Source organism: Neodiprion pinetum, chromosome 5 (genome assembly GCF_021155775.2).
Source record: "Neodiprion pinetum isolate iyNeoPine1 chromosome 5, iyNeoPine1.2, whole genome shotgun sequence".
NCBI lineage: Eukaryota > Metazoa > Arthropoda > Insecta > Hymenoptera > Diprionidae > Neodiprion > Neodiprion pinetum.
Window position 1 is genome coordinate 17,282,551 of NC_060236.1, and position 24,453 is coordinate 17,307,003.

General features: G+C 38.1%; 1 protein-coding gene across 2 annotated transcripts in view; it reads right to left on the bottom strand.

Annotated features, from left to right (window-relative positions):
* The window catches only part of LOC138190951 (UPF0489 protein C5orf22 homolog), a 243,378-nt gene that overhangs the window by 44,074 nt on the left and 174,851 nt on the right, over positions 1-24,453 (bottom strand). Inside the window, exon 4 of one of the 2 annotated variants that reach the window (XM_069135910.1) lies at positions 14,925-15,030. The exons of the other annotated variant lie outside the window; for it this stretch is intronic. Coding sequence (XP_068992011.1) covers positions 14,937-15,030 — 94 coding nt within the window. The 3' untranslated portion in view covers positions 14,925-14,936. Of the gene's footprint in view, positions 1-14,924; positions 15,031-24,453 lie in introns of those variants that run through there. 2 annotated transcript variants of the gene reach the window in all.

Here is a 24,453-nt window from a genome sequence, read left to right on the forward strand (position 1 = left end):
TTAGATACTCAGGGCTCTGCCGAAAATTTAGTGGTATCAAATTTTGATTCAATTGGAAGAAGATTTTCAAATTACACAAATAACACTGAATTTTGATAGCTGAATATTTAATTGTGTGATTAGTAAACTTCATTGATGCAACTGAAGATTCAAGAACAACCCATTAACTTTATCGTAGGGTCATATACAACTAAAGTTCAGTTGCTCCTTGTCCTTCTGTCTTGCAATTATCACCTTCGAGAAATGTTGATTACTTATTAAAAATGTTCGCACGGAGATTCTACTTTTTTCAGTCTCTGACCCTTTTCCTTGCCAATACGCTTGGTAATTGTGTTTGTCCAAGACGGAACATGCGTTCAATTGCTGAAATAGATGGAGAATTCCAAGGCGTGTGTCTGAAAAATTTTCAACCGGTTCTTAAAAAAAAAGTCACTGATGCGATTAATCAATTATGAATTTGTTTTTCCTCGTATAATGAGGACGAGAGAAATTTGCATCTCCTGAGATTCTTCGGTGGTCTAATATTTCCATGGAATTAGAAAAATTTTGATCACTGTGCTTATTTCAACGAAAACAGCATGTTCGAGTGTCAACTTCGACTGGTGGATTAATTTTCATTGTGCTTGAACCACATTCTAAACTCTGTCGAACTAAAAAGCTTTGCAATATCATTTCAACCTCTTCGTGGTTTCACCCAGCAATCAAAATCACGAGTGCCTCGTTTCGTTTACTCGTTTTACTAAAATTTCCTATTAACTTTAAAAAATTAAATATTTTTTGATGCCTGGTTAGGTTGAATTCGTGAATAAAATTGACCCGTTGCGATTGAAAACGGCATACGGAATGGCGGGAATATTTCATTCTGTATTCGTATCATTAGCCGCTTCGTTGGCGCCTTGTTGGCGTTTCGTTGGCGCCTCATTGCCGCGTCACGGCTAAAAATTGATGCCATAATTGTGCGGGAAAACGGACAACCAATGCAGGCATCTAGCAATTTTTCCCGCGAAATAAAAGTGACAAGAAAAAAAAAAGAACAAGGATCTGATAATCACGAAGAAATTCTGCAGCGATAGGAAATGAAAAATACGCATAAACCGCAAAAGAAATACCCTGCGATGTTTGTCAACGCTTTGTTTTCTTCTCTTTTTATGTCACCACCTTGATTCGTTGGCGGTTTCGTGAGAGTGCATGATGAAAAGTGAGACATTCAGTTTCGAGTTACAATTTTTACAGCCGGTTAAACCGTAGTGCGGTAAAATGTAAAAAAAAGAATAGAAAAAAAAAACACCAGACAAGCTGCCGAGAAAAGGAATATAAATGAAAAAAAAAAAGAAAGGAAAGAAAAGAGGGAAAAAGAGAGTGCGTGTTACAGGAGAGTATAAAACAAGGATGTTAGAAGCTCCGATTTTGGCTTTGAAAATTATCGCTATTGCCGGGATAACGACGAAGCTCCGGGAGCGGGGAGGTTCGAGATTAATTAAATTTACTCTATTAAAGAAAATTACAGCTTTCCGCTCGCCGAGCAACTGGCTCTCTGCACTCGAAAGACGATAATTTTCACCCAATTATGGTCCGCAGCGTGTATAGTAACTGTTTGTTTGCTTCTTCTTAAGCCCGGCGAAACTCGCGTTATAATCATCCGACATAATTGATATCCAATTTCGGCTATTCTACTGCTCCGGTAGTGGAGGGAGGTCGAGGCTGGGGTCCTTAGGGGAGGAGTAACCCAGCCTGCAAGGGTAACGATCTTCTGATTGCCTACTAAGTGAAACGTGGAGGCATCTGCCCATGATTTATTGACTTAAAAATACACCGGCGTGTATTTGTATACAGTGCACGCACTTACTTCGGTAAGTAGGTATAATGAGAGACGCACAGGCACGTGTATTACACGTACGTGTGCACCAGGCAATAAATTCATACATATTTATGGTAGGTACAACGCATGTGGGCTGAAGTAAGTAGTCGCGCAAGTTCGCATCTTCGCGAAGATGTTTCAATTTTTCATTTCATTTTTTCTACCACCTGTTTAGGGGACGTGCCCATCAGCGAAGGTCCAAACTTTTTCTATCAGGATGAAACTTTAACTAACGGTGAAGTTTCGCAATACGTTGACAGAATTTTTCAACCTGTTACAATTGATTGCATTCGGTAAGATCATAAATATTTCAGGTTCAAAATTTGACGTTCAAAAAACACCTTGCGTCATTCTTTATAATCGTCCGAATTCAGGATAATTTCGATGCATTTCTCATGGTATGGCAAATAACAGTTGGCAACCAATTTGAATTCTAATTATTACAACTGTAAAACTGTGACTTCAACTGTAGTTGATATTTTAGTGAAGTGTCCATTGAAGACGGAAAAGTTTGTTTCTTCTTTTAAAGAATATATTTTATTTTTCTTTTGATTTGTTTTAGACGGAAAAACAGAATTCATTCGTTTCATCTGCGGCATGTAACTCAGAGAAAATATCTACCGGGCAGGCATCTTAACGTCTTTCCATGGTTGCGATCTTCCATCGGTGCGAGGACGTGTCGTGGCAAACTCGCGGACGTCTGACAACCACTCGGATGTAATTATAACCACATGGTGCACGTAACAGTAGCAGCAGGCAATCAGCGAGGAGACACGTTGTTAATATCAGAGTTTAATTATATCTACCTGGCTACATTGTCGTTGCAAGGTAAACGTACTGTAACGATTCATATCACCGGGTTTTGAAGCCCAATGAAGTCGCAGGAAAATGCGTCAGAAGGTCTGACGCCTTTTCCGTTGTGAAACGAAAATCGATCGTCGAGATTGGACACAGTTTCAATGTGTTAAGAAAAAAGATAATATCAATCTGTTACATGCCGAAGAAGTAGGTGAGTCTTGGAAATTAGTAACTCGGCAACCGATTATTCAATTCGATTGGGGTTCATTTTTGTCAAATTGTGTAAATTAAACTTCAGTGACACATTATTTTCATTCAAACCAATTGATGAAAAGCAATTTTATTGATAATTACGTCAACCATTTCTTTCCATGATCTGTTTTGCAGTCTTCACGACATCTCGAGATCGGTTGACAGGGTTTACTTCAAATTTTAAGACGGAAGTCTATGATAGTTTGTTCTCTTTAAAGCTTAACCGCGTTATCTTACCCATCAAATTTTTCCGTTTATTAGGTAAGAAAATCGTAAACTTTGGAATATGAATTGAATTCAAATTGCGAATGGTCCTAATTTAAATTACGAAATAAGGAGAACAAATTTCGGACCACGACTAAGGGGAAGAACTATCCAAGAACACCGTGTCTAAATTTGAAGTAAATAGGTTGAGCCGTTTTCGAGATACCTCCTATAGAATGCCTCCCATATACCATCTATTCCGATGGAAAAATGTGTTAACGAAGTTTGGTTCACATACCTTTGAATAAAATAAACCTCAATAGTTTCAAACGATTGATTATCGGGATATGAATCCCTCGTCAATTATTTCCGCAGAGTATTGAACTCGCGTTATTTTCTCAGCTAAATTTCTAGTCCCGATTCTAAGATAAAATTCTCGTTCCGCGCAAGAAGGTCGTATACTTCATGACTCGGCATGCTCGAAGAAGCAGCGTAGAAGTCGGATACGAGTAGAACTTCACACAGTCTAAGAAGAAGGAAGGAGGACCAAGACGGAGGGGGAGGCACGCCGAGTTGGGTAGGTGGATCAATTTGCTTAGCATCTGAAAATGGAGTGCGGAGCGACGCGAGTGGTCCGCGATTCGTCGGTTAGATTAATATCCGAAGGAACGACGCAGACGAGCGATTGTGGGCATATTTGCATAAGTAATTTTAATGTACCGACTAATTATACCCCTCTGCCCCGTTCGAGTGGGTATGTACAGCAGGGTATAATCATTGACATCAACATCCAGATATGTGCTCCACATGTAAGCCGACCAACCTGCCGCACACCCTTCCTTCACCCGCGCGTTACACTCCTCGGGCAGAAGCTCATTGCGGTGGACCCAACCTCGGGGCTCCCGCAATTACCTGCCTCGAATTCGTGTGAGTCTACGTACGTACGTACGTGAGTGCGACTCATACCCGCCCGCTCATCCCTAAGCGAAAATTAATGCGTTACAACCGCTAGCAGAAATCACACGGTTCTCCTTTCTCAATCCTCAGACTCAAATCTACAATCTCATTTATCCTGGCCTCCGCTGAGTTTCAATAAGCGGAACTGGCTGATGTTTGAAATGGCTTCGTTGATAATGTGCATTTTCCACTGCGAATAGATTTGAACATGACTTTTTACAAATTCTCTTTGAAATCGGGAGAATGTTTAGATTTAAACATGTACTTGTGACGTGAAAGATGATTTAAACATGATTTTTTTCAACTTTTGTCTCAAATGGAGAGAATGTTTAGATTTCAAAATGTACTTCTTACTTGAAATAGATTTAAACACGATTTTTTTTCAACTTTTGTCTCAAATGGAGAGAATGTTTAGATTTCAACATGTACTCCTTACTTGAAATAGATTTAAACATGAATTTTTTCAACTTTTGTCTCAAATGGGGAGAATGTTTAGATTTAAACATGTACTTGTGACTTGAAAAACGATTTGAACATGACTTTTTCCACTTTTGTCCGAAGTGGAGAGAATATTTATATTTCAACATGTAATTCTTACTTGAAATAGATATTAACATGAATTTTTTCAACTTTTGTCTCAAATGGGGAGAATGTTTAGATTTAAACATGTACTTGTGACTTGGAAAACGATTTGAACATCACTGTTTCCACTTTTGTCCGAAGTGGAGAGAATATTTATATTTCAACATGTAATTCTTACTTGAAATAGATATTAACATGAATTTTTTCAACTTTTGTTTGAAAAAGCGAGAATCTTTAGATTTGAACGTGTACTTCTTACTTGAAATAGATTAAAACATGAATTTCTGCAGTTTTTTTGTGAATCAAAGAGAATGTTTAGATTTTAACATGTACTTGTAACTTGAAAAACGATTTGAACATGACTTTTCCACTTTAGTCCGAAGTGGAGAGAATATTTATATTTCAACATGTACTTCTTACTTGAAATAGATATTAACATGAATTTTTTCAACTTTTGTCTGAAAAGGCGAGAATGTTTAGATTTGAAAATGTACTTCTCACTTAAAATAGATTTGAACACGATTTTTTTCAACTTTTGTGTGAAATATAGAGAATGTTTAGATTTGAACATGTACTTGTGACTTGAAAAACGATTTGAACATGACTTTTTCCACTTTTGTCCGAAGTGGAGAGAATATTTACATTTCAACATGTACTTCTTACTTGAAATAGATATTAACATGAATTTTTTCAACTTTTGTCTGAAAAGGCGAGAATGGTTAGATTTGAAAATGTACTTCTTACTTGAAATAGATTCAAACATGATTTTTTTCAACTTTTGTGTGAAATATAGAAAATGTTTAGATTTGAAAATGTACCTTTTACTACCAACAGATGTAATTTATGAATTTTTCTCAACTCTTGTTTGAAATTGAAAGAATGTTTAGATTCAAACATGTCCTTCTTATTTCGAATGGATTTGAGCATGCGTTTTTTATTTTCTATATAAAATGGAAAAAATATTTAGATTTGAACATGTATGTTTCAGTTAAAACAGATTTGAACATGTATTTTCCACTTCAAGTAGATTTGAGCATGCATTTTCCATTGAAAATAGATTCGAACATGCACTTTCTATTTCCTGTTGTATATTAAAAATACTTGTACATTCATCTGTTGCCAAACGCCTGTGCTTAAATGGATTGTACGCTTTTCCCAAAATTTCGTGGCGAACATCGCACAATGTTGGAATACATTAAATCGAATTGTCAGTTATTCGCATAACTTTGAGGTATAAAAAATTGCCGTTCCGAAAGCATTTACCACCATACTCTGCATGTAGATAGGCTGATCATTCGACTTTACTTGATCATCTAACGAATGATCAGTTTGGAAAAAAATCATTGGATTTCTCTTTATACAGGTGCAACTGTTTCGTAGAAACGTTCGTTGCTTTCTTACAGAGAATTTGTTCCTAATTTTAACGTATTCTTTGGCTGATCGTAGTCGAAAAGAATATCCAAAAAAGTTTGTTGCAAAGGATCAATGAGCATCAAGTTTAATCTCAAACGCATAAACTCATGTAACAGTGAGACTTGTAAAATGAAATTAACTTTGAATTATATTTAGAGATACCAGAACATATTGAATTATAGTAAATTATATTCGACGAAGGGAATATTTTCACCAACTTTATTCAACTTAATGCAAGTCTTACACAAGTTATACGTGTGAGCTTGTGATTTATCTCTGTGCGACAACATCGCATTAGATCTAGCAAAATTTTGAAAAGTTTTCAGACGTTGAAGATTGATTCGTTTCTCAAGAGTTGAAAACTCAAGACACTTGAAATCCGACCCTCCGAAAAAAAGAGTAAAAAATCTAATATGATCCAAGGAAACGATTTATGCTTGACTGTAGTTAACAAGTAAACATCTAATCAAGTATCTCTTTAAAATACTGACGATTCCATGCTACAGTCTTTTGTACTTTGGTTGTTTTATATTTTCACTTTTTATTAATGATATATTTCAACTTTCTACAAATTTCTTACATTCTATAAAACAGATTTTCACGTTTAAGAAAAAATTCAATAACGTGGCTCTTCTATTTTCGGACGATTGCATATCAAGGTTTTGGGTGTGTAATTTCTTTTCATAGAGCTTTTAATAGCTGCAAAAAAAAAAAAAAAAAACTTATACCAGATATATTTTCGCCTACTTGACTTTCGCTATTATAACATTTTTACCCTCTAATATTTTTTCCACATTTTCAGTCCCACTCGTATGAAATATCGATATTCTAATCCGTCTACTGTGTGGCCAATCGCATTTTGACGATTAGGTATTTCGGATTTCCATACTTCTACCCTTCTCCAATTCAACTTTTCTATACCTCGATCTTCCACCCTCGCAAATTCTGCGAAATAAATTGCCACATCTTTGTAAAACCCCGACATCGTGATCATTCTAAACTTCAACCCCCTGCGCCCGATCAAGTTCCGCTTGAAATTTTGCGCGCTGCAACTTTGCTCTCCGGCACATTCTCTCTATCTCTCTCTCTCTCTCTCGCTCGCTGCTGATTCTGCAGATATCTTGAGAACGGTGAGAGGAAGAGGCCTCGGTGTAAAAGATACGCCGGATGTATGCAGGCTGAGCACTGGATGAGTAGGATGACCGTGTTTCGCCGGCTCGTTGGCGGTCGCCGCGGCATGTTATGCGGCCCGAGTGACGCGGCGCGGCCCGAAGCGCCTGAGAATTGAGATGAGAGGACGGGGTTACCTTATACGCACACGTGTGGTCTCGGACCCGGCGAGGAAATTCAAGAGCGTAATTTCGAATAAATTTCACCATGGGCAGGCTTCGGATTGCGGTATTACGTACGCCTGCACTCTCCGAGCATCGCGGCGCTTTGACGATCCGCACGGTAACAAAATCGCCACTTTATTGAACGGAATAAACTTCTCCGCGTATATTCGGCTCTTAATGCACTCGTTAGGCAACTCTGTGGTTATTTTATTTCGATCCACGAAATGTAATAAGTGCGTTCGACACGATCTTCATTACAGCTCGGCTATGCGGAGCACCGTTTCGAAGGCTGAGCCACTTTTTCCTCAACGCTTTCGGATTTTTTTCAAAATTTTTGGAATTCGAATTCGACTCGGGGAAACTGACTTGCGATTTTTTTTCAAATATTTGAAAGGAACCGTTCTGGAGACGAAAATTGCAGGTATAATCATCGTCAGAGAAACGTTTTGTCTTAAGAAACAAAATTATACACCGTGAGTAAATTTTCGGAAAATTTTATGCCACTTCGGCACATTCTCATATTTCATTTTGTAAATTTAGAAGTTATTAAAGCTGAGATATTATAATAAAACACGTCATTAACTCGTAAGCTCGTTATTATTTAATGAAAGAGTAGTTACGGATTGTAACAAAAACTAGAACAACGAAGGGAACGAATAATGAAAAAATAGCAATCATTTTCCCGTGTAAAAAAATGCTAAAACACAATGGGGTACAATTTCTTCAACAATCGCACGCGTGTCCAAAAAAGTGGAAAAAATTACGAGTTATGTTCATCCTGATGTAAAAAAAAGTTTGTAAATTTCATTAGCAATCGGTAGTTTTAAACCTCAAAGATTTTTAACCGCTCGAGTTTGCGGCCAAAAAAACTCTGACAAAAATCATTACAATGAATTTAAATATCCACAATATACCTGATTGGGTCATAATTTTCGAATCAAAAATGGTGTGAAAATCGAATATACCAAAATACTTGGTGAAAAACTGTACAACGAATTTTCTCACATTTTGATCATTGCCTAAAGAACGTAAGTTCTTATGAATTTTTTAGTGGGATTAAACTAGTCTCACAATTACGAACTTGATGTCAAGTTCACATTTCAAAAAGAAGACGGAAATCTTGTCACAGTGAAATCCAACGTTCAACGGTAATTCCTTGCCCCACTACACGGAGAGAAAAATCTGTGAAAAATTACCCTGCTGTTACTATAATCGTGATGTAAAAGAAACCTAATGCAGTTTTTACCGTGCTGCATCAGAAAAATGGGTCGTCACATTTTGAATTTTGTGCTGCCGAAATACATAGTTTCTAAGCAGGGTAGTAATTTTTTTCACAAAAACCCATAATTTTTGTAACATACATCAATAAAAACTGCATTGGGTGTCTTTTACATTACGATTAGTAACAGCAGGGTGATTTTTCTCAGATTTTTCTCTCCGTGTAGAAACTGATTTTGCAATTACGGATGTTGAGCGATGCTGCCAAGATGGAAAGAGCAAAAAAAGAACGGCGCTGTCTTTAGTCCGATAGATTGAGACAGGATCAGGGCGAACTTTTATTATAGGAGATTCGAGTAACTGGCCAGATGTTTTGCTGGAGGCAGCAGCCACAGCAGAAGCGACATCTTTATTGGCTCTCGAACGACTGTTTTCAATCATCTCCCCAAAATGTGTTTCATCTTTCTTTTTTTTTCCCAACCACACAGGCCTCAAACCGAAGTGCCAATAGCTCACCAACTTGATGTAAATCTTATTTCAAGATTACAAGGATTACAAACGATTTCAGAGGTTCTAAAAAATTTCAAGATATTTCAGAGAATATCAGAAGGTTTCGACAATTTCAAAGGACTTCACAAGATTTCAAGACGATCCAGAGGTTGTCTAAGGATTTCTAAAGATTTCAGAAGATTTAAAAAATTATAAGAGATTTGAAAAGATGTCAAAAGATTTCAAAAGATTTCAAAAGATTTCAGAGGATTCCAAGAGATTTCGAAGATTATAAAAGACTTCAGATGTTTTCGGACCGTTGCCTGAAACTAATAATTGAATTCATTTATTATTAGTGTAACTAGACGGAAATTCGATTTAAGATTTTTTCAATAATAATTTTCCGTAACTGAAAAACTCGATCAACGCAAATGCAATATCACAGAACAATCAACATTGAACACTCGTGTGAACTTTCATTTTTTTCTACATCTCTGTCGAATTGAATTTTTTTTTTGTGCAGAAAAGAATATCAGAGTATCATTTTTTTGACAAGCACGAAGTGAACTGACAAGAGTCATAGTCTGAAAAGTCTTTCAAACTCGTTGTTCCGGCATGAGGCAGGACCGGAAATGACTCTTGTTAAGTGAAATAAAAATAGAAAAGCAAACATCGGTATTAAGTAAAAGCCAGAAAAGGTGCCGACCAAAGAAATTCTGCAACGAAATAACGAACGATCGTTTGACTACGGAAATTGCATAGTGTTTAACCAATTAGTTAACAAGTGGCTACCGGTTGGCATTCGACTCGTTGGGCGCCAGTGTGGACAAGTTTGCCGTAGCAATTATTACGGCTGCCCGCGTAATTCGGTGGTGAGCAAGACAAGCGCAAATAACATCAGTCGAATGTGTCGAGAAGTGGTAAGGAAAAATGAGACGTAAAAAATGATCCCGTATCCATCAATTATTAATCTTACATCTCCATCGACGTTCGGGCTCCGCTTGATAGTTGATCGGAAATCGCTCGTTGTAACAACATTTGATCGAAAGATAACTCCGCTCTTCTGTATAATTATTTGGGTAATGGGTCGTAATCGCTGCTGTACACGGGTCGAACGATCGTCGAGGAAGAAAATGATAAGAGAAAGAAAAGTGGGTTTAATTATACTTTTGCGGATATTATTATAACAACTTGGCCGTAATTACACGTACTGTACATTATCAATTCCTTAGCAAAATCAAGGAGGATGATATTCGAAGATCAAGGTAAATTTAGAATTTTGAAAAAAAAAAAAAACAATTTTATCCGTAGTAATTAAAAACCGTATAACAATGAGTAGACTGTTTCGAATTAGGGAAATACTGTCTGTATTTTTATTTTGGCAAGATCTTGAGTCCCGTGAACACAATCGTTTGGACGTTCTTTGTACAAAAAAAAAAAAAAAGGAGGAAAAATATTCCTCTCGACCAACGATTAAACCACGAAATTCGCATAACTGAAGAACATGAATACATGAAATTCACTGCAATAATTATCACCACTGTTCCCGCAGCGAGATGTGCGGTTTCGTAATTGCTTAGCCGGTGCTAAGCAGTCGAACCTGGCGCGGAATTCGCGTTTGTTAACAATTCCGCGTACTGCAGCTAAGAAGCAATTAGTCTCTTTGAAATCCGGCCTTTTCTTTAGCGCATTTCGCAATCCGCGAGCCAAGATTCTTGGCACAAACAAACGGCTTCTATACCAGCATTAACGTTGACATTATTAATGCGATTACTCGTCGTAGGTGTCCTTGCTGTATAGTTTGAAGTCTTTATTCCAATTTGAAAAGGCGACTCTGCTTCGTAATTGTATCAGAAAGTGGATTTGCAAAAAAAGATGCCAATTTAAAAGCATGAGAACATCAATTCGATGCTAACGAGTGACATTGAAATGATCGATATTCTTTTGAGGTAAAAACTAATTTTTTGGATTCGAAATAATAATATAGTGGCCATTTTTGGTTCCTTCGAGAAAAAAAAACATACCTCTTTTCTCTACAACAATTAAAGTAAACGCAATCTAATATTACGGTTTCAATCTTCCAGGTTGTCATCATTTCTTACGTGGAATAACGTGACGAGAGAAATCCCATGAGGAAATATTCGTTGGAGAAGGAATTTGCGAGTGTGATGCAGTTCCAGTTAAGCAGAGATGAGATATTTGTGCAAGTGCCAAGTTCATCGCTTCACTGCGGCATTGAAGCCCTCAAAATATGTACACATGATTATAGGATGTTTAAAATGAGTGAAAGTAACGGTATCAACAATAATACACTTCCAGTATAACCCAATTCCATCCACCTGAGTCAAAATTGTGCGTCCTCAAATGCAAGCTTGTTAGAACGGATTAAAAATTGCATTTTCGCATATCGAAGCCTTTATAGTTTTGCCAGCTAAGAACCTTGATTTATCGAACACGTTTTACTTGATTTGAGATTTTAAGATTTTCCTTGTCGTAAGAAATCAATTCTCTAAATGAACAATTGACGTATGAATAAAAGGTGAAAATTCAGTCGACGTTGAAGTTATTTATAAGTATATAGTAACGTTAAGCTTATAACGATAGATTGCAAATTCATTGATCATTATCTTCACTTCGTTATGGTTTATTGACGTTCAAGTAACGCTAAAATTGCAAAATAGCAGTTTTTTTTTCGAAAAATTCATTGTTGAATATGAGATCACTACGAACTTTAACCTCACAATACGCTGAACTCAACAAATCTATTTAGTCCCGCAAGTATTATGAACATTCACTTCTCTCACCCAATGTACGAAAAATAATAAAAAAATTTTTGACAGCACAATATTGAAAGTCGTTAAAAAGACGTCTAAAAGATGTCTTGTGGGTTGTTTTTTTGAACTTGAAAAAATAACTCCATGGTCAAGAGATGCGTGCCCTCCTCAAGCATTAAACATCAAAAAAAAGATCACAAAACATCATTCAAATATGGTTTTGAAGACTTTTACAGTTTTGTGCTGTTTGGGTAAAAATGCGAGCACATGTAGCAGTTGACTCGTTGTACGAGGTATCGATAAAGTTCAGAAGCCGAGATTTTAGATTCACCTGTAGATTTTACGCAGCACAGTCTCGTTTATTTCGAATTTTTTTTAACAACCTCTATCTGAGATATGATTGAATTTGTTATTTCCGAAACACTCGTTTCGAAAAAATTCAGTAAAATCTAGTCAAGCGTAACAACATTTTCGAGTCCTAGTAAAAACCGAAGTTTTCATTACAGTAAAACTCTTGTTGCAAAAGGTATTCGAATGATATTATAAAATATTTCAAATGATAATTATAAATATTTATAAGTGATATTTATTTGATGTTAAATATGTATATTTGTTACTATCGCCTAATCGCCTGAACGTGTTTTTTAACCCTTATTACTAGAACGCTTTTCTTCATTTCGATGTAAGAAATTTGTTTCAATTATCATTGTTATTATTTACTAGCTTACATAACAATATATCTTTTGCTGCAATAAAAACTCGACTTTCTTCAAGGGTGAAAAATTTTCTGTGACATTTTACCAGATACTACTGAATTACTTCGGGTCTTAATCAGAGGCACTTTGGAAATATAAAATCGAATCGCACGTCAGATAGGTTTGATTTAAAAAATGAGAAGAAAATGGGGCTCTGTTTTTCAACCAGCAATACCGAATAAAAAAGTGGGTAGGGATAAAAAACTAGAATAGCTGCTTCATAGAAGGAGCGGATTATCGAATTTTCATAGATACGAACATTTTATTCGTGGAATTTAAAAATGAGGGAAGTTCAAGTACAGAAAATTGAAAGCATAGTAAGTCGAGATATAGAAAGATAAACTATAGACAGGTCAAAACATGGAACAGCAAAATGGAGAATCTGTATACGATTATATATGTCGAGAGGGATTCTGACAATTCAACAGTTTGGCATTCTATATTCTGACCTTTCTAATCTTTCACTTCTCCATACTTCGATTTTTACCAGTTTTAAATTCTATACATATTAAGTTTGCCCTTTTTGAGAATTCGATACTGTAGCCCTTCGATTTTTGATCCGTCTACATTTTCACCTCCACCCAAAAAAATGGATCTAATCTGAAGTCACAACTTTGTAACACTCGAATAAGCCCGCCTAAATCGAAACATAATGTGACTAACTCAGTAAACGTAAAGGTTTGCCCTCCGTTGTTATGCCCATGAGTTCCGTCCTCACCATTTCTCGCCCCTATTACTTTGACGCCGAATGAACCATATACGCGTATCTAACTAGAGCAATACGGATCGCGCTCTTGAAAAGGAAAAACTAAAAAAGTTTATCGAATCCACGTTTGTCCTTAAATTTTAATATTCGTGGCAATATAACCAAAAATACCTAGTTTGCAAACAAACGCGGTTGAGGTAAAGCAAGCGTATAACTGACAGTTGTATCTAAACCGCAACGGAGGTCTATGAAAATGAACAGAGGAAATGGAGGCCTAAGCGAGGCAAAATCCTGATGGGCTGTTCGTGACAAGTTTTTACATTTATACATTTTATTTGTACACCTTATAGACCGATTTACATCCCGGTAATTTTATGGATTTCATAGTATTGTTCTAACTTTTTTTTTCGTCAAAAGAAGAACAAGATAACGGAAAATTTTGTGATTTGGTGAACGTGTTTCACATTTAATTTCAATCATCGTTATAATAATAAGGAACAAATAAATTCCGTTAAAAAATCCGATCCCGATTCGACCGATACCTCGTGGAATTATATCCCCAGCGGTAATCGACAATATTTGGTTAATTTCTTGCTGCTGGGAAACAAAAAAAAAAAAACGTCCGTTTCGAACCCAGCCGCACGGCGGCGCAAAGAAACGAATCGATGCCTATGCGCGCACTTATAAAGTAGAATAAGCGCAAGGAGGCGCGTAACACGTGTATGTAACATATCGGTTGCATCGAGCGCTGGGCTTGTAAGTCACGAAGAGATGCACCTGCTCTCACGATCGGCTAGCGGCAGCAGCCGGCTGCTGGACACCGGTCACCTCCGTTCCCAGAGTCCTGCCGATACATCGGGACGTTAAAGGTGTTCGGGTTGAGCCGGCTCCCTTTTAAATTACACTTGTTTTTTTTTTTTTTTTTTTTTTTTCTACCATTTCGTTATCGCGCTTGCAGCGTTGCGTTGCGTCGAATGGACGAGTTTCGTTATTCGATGCGCGCCGCGGGCTTCGCTGCTGTCGACGAGGTGAGGAGGGGAGAGCGGATTAAAAAAATTGGGCGAGAGATGTATGAACGAATATGGGATACGGGAGGACGACAAAAAAGAGTAATAGACGTATTATAATTGCCCTGCAGATGACGACACTCGATCCTCGCCGACTACGCTCACAACCGATGAACCTTTGTAACGCAACTGCTCGATACGAACGAAACAACATACCTACTGTGTAATGAAAATTTATCAGATCAAATTCGGATGAGAAAAGATTCTCCGACTTGCATTTATTTGATTCGACGCAGCGGCTCGCTTTCAAGTTTTGTTTTTTTTTTTTTTTTATTTTTTGTCTCTTCTAGTATCAAGAAAGAATTGTTTACCTGCGAAGGAGAAATAAAGAACCGTTCGATTAAATTGAGAAAATTCCTGTTCCATTGGACTCGCACATACTTCAGGGGTGTACCCAATTTATGGCGCGCTAAAAAAAGACTATTTTCATAAATTTTTTTAATAGACTTATATTATAAATATTGATATGTAAGTTGTTACATGTAATGATCATACACTCCAGAAATACATAGAAAGATTTTTTTTAAATTCATGTTAGTTTTTGTATACGAAAATGGTAGTTGAAGAAAGGTCCAACGAAAAGACGGGTCTGCGCTGTTGATGAAATCTCTGGGATCGATGGTCTGAAACCAAAAAATCGAACAGGGGAAACTTCACTCTATTTCTGAATAAGCACAGAGTGCACTTGTCGTTTTGTACATTGTTTGGCGAAGTTCTTTGACAGTTACAGCCGAAAATTGTATCGGGTGGACGGGAATCTGAGCTTGATTCTAAAAATCTTGAGCTTTTTCGACAGCGATATTTGCACCTTTTCAAATCGTCAGCTTCAGCGAAGTATGAATGCGGGAAAAAACATTCAAAACTTACCGATTTCCCTGTCGCTGGCCCTCCGATTTTTCATGTGTTAATCAGTTGCGGAGTGCAAAAGTCGCGTGGACGACCTTTTAAAATTGAGTTACAGGGCTCTGATTTCACGGGAATTTGTTTAAGCATAAAAATCAACTTTTTCTACGCACGCCAAAAAAAAGGTTTCTTTTTTGGGCCACCCTAGTATTCGACTCCAATAAATTGTATACTTAGAATTGTGTACTAGACACGAGTATTCGATTAATCTGATGAGAGTATATATTTTCTCGGTTATAATTATTTTTTCATTTTTTCTTTCTAACGATCTACAAAATGATGCCACAAGGGTAACGGAGTTTTTAGAAATTTTATTTTGTTACTTCGAATCATCATTGTGTTTTTTCGAAATTATGCAGCAATACAAAAATGAGGACACAGAATTTCAAAATCAAATCAACAGTAGCCGGTCGATGTATGACTATGAAATACATTATAAATTCGACGAAGTGTATTATATATCTATACATCGAATATTCCAGAACCACTTGCCATACATTTCTTTCCTGACATATTTATTTCTATCTTCACTTTTACAACTTCTCTTCTATTTGTGTCTCCATTTTTTTTTTGTTTTTTTCGCGACACGCAAACGGACGCACATGTATAACATATAATATATGTGTACGTATTTTCGCTGGACAAAGAGCAGACGAACGATTTTTTTCCCCTGCCTCTTTCATTTTTATTTCTGTATGAATTATTTAGACACAAAATTAAACGTAACTGCACGGTGGTGCGCTCTGGGTAAAATACCTCGTCGTTATTTAAATCTGGGCACCAGAAGCTGCTCAAAGTGTCAAGACTCGAGTCTCGACTCTCCACTTATGTCCCATTGTCAGCATCAAATATGTATTCATATGATACCTGTCTGAGGGTACGCGACGCATGCCCGCAAAAATACGCATTGTTAAACCCCTGTGGATCCTCAGATCCATCGCTCGGCATAACCTGCAACCGTCGGAACATTTCCTGCAAGAAACTAGCCGGTCACCGGTGGCGTCGTGCATTCCTTTGAATAATAAACAGCGGACCCAAATCCCTAATCCTGACCCTAAGTCGACCTTCCGAATTTTATAGCCATGAGAATCTGACGATTCTCTTTACCTACGCCCCTTTATAACTCCGCATATACCTGAATAATATATTCCAACCGTAATCATAAAATTCGCCACGTACATAATGTATGAAAGGAATTTTCATTCAACGAACTATGTGGGAATTTATTGGGGTAGCTTGGTTGTTACACGTGTATGACAGTTGTTGGCGCTCAGACTGTAACCATTGCATGGTCGATGATAATCGCTTCGGTTGACGTCTAACTTTTATTACTTGAAACAGTTTCAGCCATTTTGTCAGGTGAATGCCCAAAACGTAACTTGTGATTATAATGGCCCAATAAATGATGTATTCCACTGCCAATAAAAACATGCGTGTACCTAAAAATGACGTACTACGTGAAAAGAATTTTTTCCTTGAAGTACCTTCCTATAAGTCATATAAGTCATTAGTATCTCTCGTACGTTTTCTGTAAGAATATCGAAATTTGCAAAAGATAAGATTTTTCAGGCGAATTTTATTTCTTGCTAATTCAGAGCTTTACCATTTTTTGAAATATATCGTGAAGATTATTTTACAAGGCACCATATAACTACTTGTTCTACGATATTTAAAGCATGTTTCACAATATCTTTGGCAAAATTGAAGGTACGGTTTTCACGCATCAGCCGTTTATAATACAAGTGAGCCAATTCGACCAGTGTTGCCAACGAAGGGTTTAATTCACTGTCAACCTAAGCATAACCAGGCTTCTAACATTGGCACTATAAATGAATTACTTCTTCGTTGAGCGACCAAATTCTTGAACCGCAAGGCAACAAATCCTTACTTCTTCGATTTGTATACCAAGAACAACGTCACCATTTGGAAATTTAATGTGATTCTGTTGCCGATGGTGGAATCCGTGCGAGGATTCCGTCGTCATGATGGAAGCATGGTTTACGGTAGTATGGCAGAAGGTTTGTTCAACGTACAGAAACTCGTCACGATCCGTGCAGCGGTGGTCTCTGAAAGTGGTAAGTTTTGATAGAAGAAAGAAGAAGAGGTGTGCGTGTGTATTTTGTGTGATAGAAAAATCGCTACTATCTGTCAGTAAGACTGCTGTTTAGATGTAGAGCTTGTTTAGCGTGATCTGAAACAATCGGAAGAAGACTGTCTGACGCAGTTACGCACGCTTTTTATAGCTGACCTTGCAGTGTCCGTTGAAACGTGTCCATTGATTGCAACAAATTTACTAAGTACACAGTGCTGGACACGTTTCCAAAGATTTATCACCTCACTTTGGTGCCTGGAACTGACGTTCCCAGCGCTTTTCTCCTTTTTTAAGAGCGCTCGCGCCGCACGCCACTCATTCAACTATCCTTTTCGGATGATTCACAGCCAGTAAATCCACCATTACTGCAGTGAATTCATAAATTGAGCCGCCAGCAGGCCTTCTCGTGAGCGTGAAACCAGGCGGCAGTCTTCATCCCGAAATAGATCAAAGTGTCCCCACAACGAAAACATTGGTCGGGTATGCCTCACCGTCTCGCCGTAATCTAGCCGCACAAAAAGGACATCCGCATTAGACGGTAAACAGCTCATGACGGTCATCGTATTTTACTAAACCTTAACTTCCGATGACACCTTGAATGCAAAGACCTCCTGAAGATCATTCTCCAATGGCCAATATTCTTGGAATATGACCAAGGCGTGTAAGTAGCCCGGATAGCACACTTGTCGTAATGTCGACTATCATTTGATCAATTAAATCTGGCATAATATTCACAGACAAAACGTTTAATTTCTATTAGAATTGGCAGAAAGTCAGCAAAGTGGTGAATGTTCACCGGAGCTGTAGCAATGACTGTAAATAAGCTTGAAATGGAAGCTGTGTCAATTCAATGTCGACAGATGTCTTAAAAAACGTTGAGATCAATACGAAGTTAAGACAAAATCTACACATCATACAAAACTTGTTACAGAGAATGTAAGAGGATCGACAAAGTCTGGTTATTATTGAAATTTCAAAGTATCGTTTGACCATTTTTTTATGACATCGGGTGCATTTACAGTCACCTTGCGTAATGTGGACTAAATTGACAACCTGGGTCATATTCGTAAGCATACGATTCCATGCAAATGCTAAAATATTGTTCGTGGCTATGTACCTACACCTGATGCAAGAATCTTATGGTGCAGCATTTCGCAGGAGCTGGCACCAGGGATAGAAAATTGGGTCATTTGTCATAGTTTCCTGAAACAAGTCACAATACAGGTAGGTAAGGCGAGCTTCCAAGCTGAATTCGGACATCAAACAGTGAAGATTTCTTGTGTTCGTAGAGAATCTCGCAGAGTTGACAGGTCCACTGGAAATGTGTTGGTTTCGCAAAATCCGGCGCGACGTTGTTGAAACGCAATCAATCAACAGATGCAATTTGATTTTATACTAGAAAATGAACCGTAATTCATCTCGTTATTGTACACTGAAAAATTATGCTGTACTCAAGTCGTTGGAGTATTTCAACCTAGATATCGTCCAATTAGGTTATGAACGTTAAAGTACCACTCCAAATCTGTAACTTCTACATTTATGTGATACCCAATAAAACGACACCCACTTATCAGAATACTTTCGTACTGACTTTAAGGTCGATTTTTTTTTTCAATTAACTTAGATGCAATGTTCCAGATCACTGAAACTGTCAGATAATACTACAAGACCTCTACAGAGCACGAATCTAAGAATATAAAATGACGTAACATAATCTGACGTGGCTGATTGAAGTCATTGTACGAGCAATGGTACAAGACATGTAACATAAAATGAAAATTTCACAAGAGAGCGCAAAAGTAATAGATTCAATAACAATTTAATCTGAGTATCAGAGGGAATGCATCGCTTCCAACCTTTCTTAACCCTCACCCTTGGTTTTTGGCATGCATGAAAAAGTGACCCGATGAGCCAGGGTTGTGAAAAGGTGGCTAGCGGGTGATTTGCTGCCTAATAACGCGGGTGGAACACTGTAGGGTTCCAGGTTTTCGAGGATTGGAATCGAAGCCGGAATCACTCTCGGGTAAATGATGAAAGAGGACGAATCCTCGACTCTAGGTAGGCATATACATCCATTGAGGAAAATGAAATCGCGTCTCGAGGGAACTGATCGCGTTTATGTACAGTGGAAGAGCGAGATTGACGACTGGCAGAGATTGGCTCTTGCCAAACTCTGGAATGCAATAGACGTCGAGCCGGGACGCGACGTCTGCCTTCGTTGCTCCTCCTCTTCACCCCATCGCTCGAGGCAGTGATTCGATTTCGATGGAAGAATACGACACGAGAAAGGATAGTGCAGAAAAAAGAAAAATGAATGTAGACTAGTCGGCCCTTCTCCAGATCCCCGACAGTCCGAACAACATCAAGTTCAGTAAAAAAAATTAAATGATTTCTGCAAATACATTGGTTTTCAACAATTCTGCGTAGGATTTTTCGAAACCAATTCAATTCCGAAGGATCTGTCAATGCTGTGAGTTTGTTTATGGATCCAGAATATCGTCCTGGCTTGATTCCCAAATTCAAGGTATCGGCCTGGATCACCAATCTGCAATGCAAGTTGTTTCAGGATATTATTGACCCAATGCTCTATCCTCGGTTCAAGACAACTTCTCCTTGATTTCTATTTTTGCTTTGACTTGATCTTGACATTTTTAAAGACATTCGTGGAAGCAGGGTGTATCAACACAGCTTCGACTTTTGGCTTACTGACAGTCGTCGCAACATCTTAGGAGAATAGTCACCGTCTTTCCGGTCTTCTTCCAATTGTAAGTCAAATTTGTCATATGATGACATTATGCCAGCTTTGACCAATCAAGTGATGCTCGCCATCTCGCCAAGTGTGCTACCTGGAAATTGGGCACTTATTTCGCTCATCCGAAGTAAAGAGCGCGTGATTGATGGACGTGGGTGTGGCTCCACATCCTCGACGCGCGGCTCCAGAATCCTTAGTCGAACCACCCAGCCGAGCAATCGAGCCCCACGAGTTAGCCAACCCCTGCTAGCTCTTAGAGGGAGAAACGGACATGCGTGTGCTGAACCGGGGCACCAATTGAGTTCGCAACTTTTCTGCACCTCCTACGAGAAACGCCCGGGAAGAGAGAATAAGTGGTGGAACAGCTCTTGGAGTCTTTTCACAGAACGGAAGACCCTGATTTTCTCAGGGTACGGTAATATATTGTTTTTGACGCATGTTGCAGTAACGGTGTGACAAGAATATACAGAACACATGTCAACACGGTGAATAGTGTCACGCAATTTTGAGACTATGATATTTTCGGGGATTCACATGGTTCCATCAAGTTCCTAATACGCGAGTGCGTTTAACCGTAGTTTTTCTTTCGTGTTTTATTATCCCAAAAATTTTAAAGGCTGTTGACGCTCTCTAATCACTATAAGTTGCTGATTAACGTCAAAACAATGAACCGTTAGAAGATCATTCAGCGAAGATTATTCTCATTTGATAAACTCTAGATGCTTACTTGGATCTAGTGAACATAATATTGTAATATTATCCAAGTTTAATTTTTGTTTTCCCCAATTGAGATTGCTCAACAACTTTCAGGAATGGGAATTACATAACAGGCATCGTCTCTCCATCCTCCAGTTTTCCCAAAAATCGTTTGAAAAATCATTCAAGACCCATTTGTTGCACATGTTCAATTGAGTTTTGAATAAAAAATAGCACGATGAATGCGTCAACATTTTTAGAAGATACATTTCATTCCTAAACACATCAAGTTTTGTATTATTGGCACAACGGTTATTCAAGCCGGCGACGAGTAACTGTTCACACAATTTACCAAGTCCCAGATTTCGGCTCCAAAATCGCATGACAAAGAGTCTCGACCATCAGTATTGGGATCCAGATCCCTTCGTAAAAATTCCTAAACAGTGAAACCGTAGAAAACAAGAGCACCCAAGTAAGACAACGAAAGGCGAAGAGAAGCAGCATGAGACACGCGTTTGTGCAGCCCTGGAGTGCGGATGAGAGATAAAGCGTGTGGAATGGGGTAAAGACTGTCGGCAAACTTTTGCGTTCCGAGGGAAAAAAATGTATAAGAGCGTTATTTATTTTATGCCGAGTGTATGATATTACAAGCGGGGAATAACTCGGAAGGTGGATTCTCGCCGAGGGTTGTTCCTCCCCTCGATGCAGGGGTTCCTATACGTGTTCAATGTGCTGAACGCGCTCACCTGCGAGTGTGCGTGAGTGCGTGGAGGAGGGGCAAGGAGGGTGATGAAGGGTAGGGGGATAATGCAAGAAGAGAGGATAAGGCGAACAATATATCAGCGGGGGTTGCCGGAGGACGCGGGTTCGACCCGCGGAGGAAGTGCTCCGTCTTTTCCTTTCCTTCGCTTCCTCCCTCCTTCCTCCTTCGTCCTGCCTCTGCAGCCCGCCGGGCGCTTCTTTCCTCTCCTCTCCTCTCCTCTGCTCTGCTCTCCTCTCCTCTCCTCTCCACGCCTCTTCTCTTCTCTTCTCTACGGAGCCTGATACCCTTACTGCAGCGCGCGAAGGACGTCACGACGTCGCGGAGCTCAAAGAATCCACCGTAATCCCGCACCGCCTGCAGGATTATCCCCCCATTTCCACCCCCAGCGATATTATACATCCATTCTCCGTGATATTATAACCCGTGTGATACCGGTGAGACGAGTTCAGCTTTTGCCACGATCCGCTGACGCTGGTTTTTCCTACCCCGAGAAAACCTTGAACCTCGGGCAGGTTCTTTCGGTTGAAATTCACACGCAAGGAGAGGTTATATACCAACGGCTTGAAAGAGGTTGAAATATGTGAGAAGACAGAATCTCGATATTTTGCAAATCTGGAATTACTTTTTTGTGTAGTTGAGGTTGTAAAATATTTACGTGTGTTACAACACTTCAAGTCTGACACCCGTTTCAATCAATTGGAGAAAAACATTTCACCGTGCCAAGTTATTATATTTGAATAAAAGCACTTTTAAAAACATCGATACTGATGAAAAAATTCGACTAGCACTGGAAGGTTACAATTGCGAAATAATAATTTTTCATAAAAATGCAAGGTTACGTCAATGTTATATGAATTTCAATCTTATCGACTGAGGCATCGTAATTATTCCTATTTCGCAGGTTTTTTTTTTATTCGAATCTTAATTGTATTAAAAACATTTTTTCTTCTGTGCTTCCAGGTTCTAATGAGGTAAACTTAAAGCACAATTGTCGCGTCACGCCAAATTATTATCGATTCAGAAGTATTGTTATCTGCAGCAATAGCGAGATCTATTCCTTGAGGTAAACATAATATACGCTCAATCAACGTCCAACTAAACAAAAACTACCCGCCACGTAAGGGTCGTTACTATTTTTCCATCAAATTAATAGAAATTTTTGACTTTACCCAGGTTTTTATTTTCCAGATGCCGATTATTCAGATACTCGCAATATTTTTTATTGGTACGTTTTATTACAAATGAAATCCTTATTGAATAACGCGACAAATTGTACGAATTTAAAATTCCAAAGATAGTAAAATGAAGTATAGTGAACGAAAATATTAGAAATTACGAAAAATTTTATCACTTTCTGCGTGTTTTTAGTTATATCTTCGAAAGATATTCGGTTCATCAATCGGGTCAATGCTCTGTATATTTCACTTTGTTAATCTAACGTAACCTCAGTCTGAAGTTATCCAATTCAATGGGATCGGATTCCAGAACCCTGTGTATACATCTAGATAACATGTAGGTTATTTCAAATGTATGTGTATCGTGTGCTACAGTGTCTTGGATGTATACACGAGGGCAGAGTAAAATCCGCAAGTAGATTACTGTGCTAAGTCGCGAGGGTTGACAGCCAAAGCAACAAAGGACCCAATCTTCTTTGGGATATATATATACACACACATACACGTTGTGGATAAATTTTATTATTATCTGAATATTTTTAGTGAATGCATTACATTACACGATCATATTATTGATTACAGATATGATCACTGTTTATACTGTATTTCTAATTGTCTAATCAAATATATTGTACAAATCGTGAACACGTAGTCAATTTCATTAATTTTATTCAAATTTAATGAATTACTTGATTTTTATCCACCAAGATGTCAGTTGATTTGTTTCTACTACTTAACGTGTCGTAGTTTTTTCTAGGCTTAAGAATTTACTTTTTTTTATTTAAAATTTTAAACTTATTCTCAAATATATTCAATCAGATGGGACGAAATTTTTTCATCGACGAGTCGTTACGAATTGTAAATTCTATTTCGTTTATAATGGAATTATGTGAATTTCACCATTATCTGCGCGATGACAACGTTCATTCAATCACGCAGTACAGGGCATTTAGTGGTTCTTAAAATTCTTGTAGAATGACTCGATTTTTGTAGAATGACTCGATTTTTGTAGAATTATTGAACTGAATTAACGAATTTACAATCAATTTCCAATATTACGTGAACGACATTGTTTTTCTGTAATATACATGAAACCAATTAGGATACTTAATTTTCAGCAAACTTTGTTAAATTTGTAAAGCCTCGTGGTCTCTTCCATGGTTACAAAAATTAAAAAAAATCTCAATCATTTACTTCTCGTTATAAATATCAGCCGATGTCCCATGTTGTCTTCTCTGAACAAAAAAGTAAAACTTCCAATACAATTGAAACCGTCAAACACAACATTTTGAAACAATTTTAACTCGACTGAGGCGGTTCTTATGAGAAAAAAATTCAAAAATATTCATCTTCGAACGACAGGATGACGATATTTGAACGATTCTCATGCTCGTTGAAAGTGGTAATACATTCCTTAAATTTAGACGACGTGATTGACACGGTCGGTTTGTTCGAGTCCTAAAAAAACACCACGAGACCCTTCCCCTTCTCGGTTCATTTTTTCTCGCTGATAAAGAAAAAAATGCTAACTGCCGTCTGTGAGGAGCATCCAGCACCTGGCACGAGGAGGAAGGGAAAGGGGAAGGGCAAGGGGTCCAGAATCGGGATAGTGTGACGGTGACCTGTTTAGCATGACCGTTTAGAAAACAGTGCCTCTGTATAAGG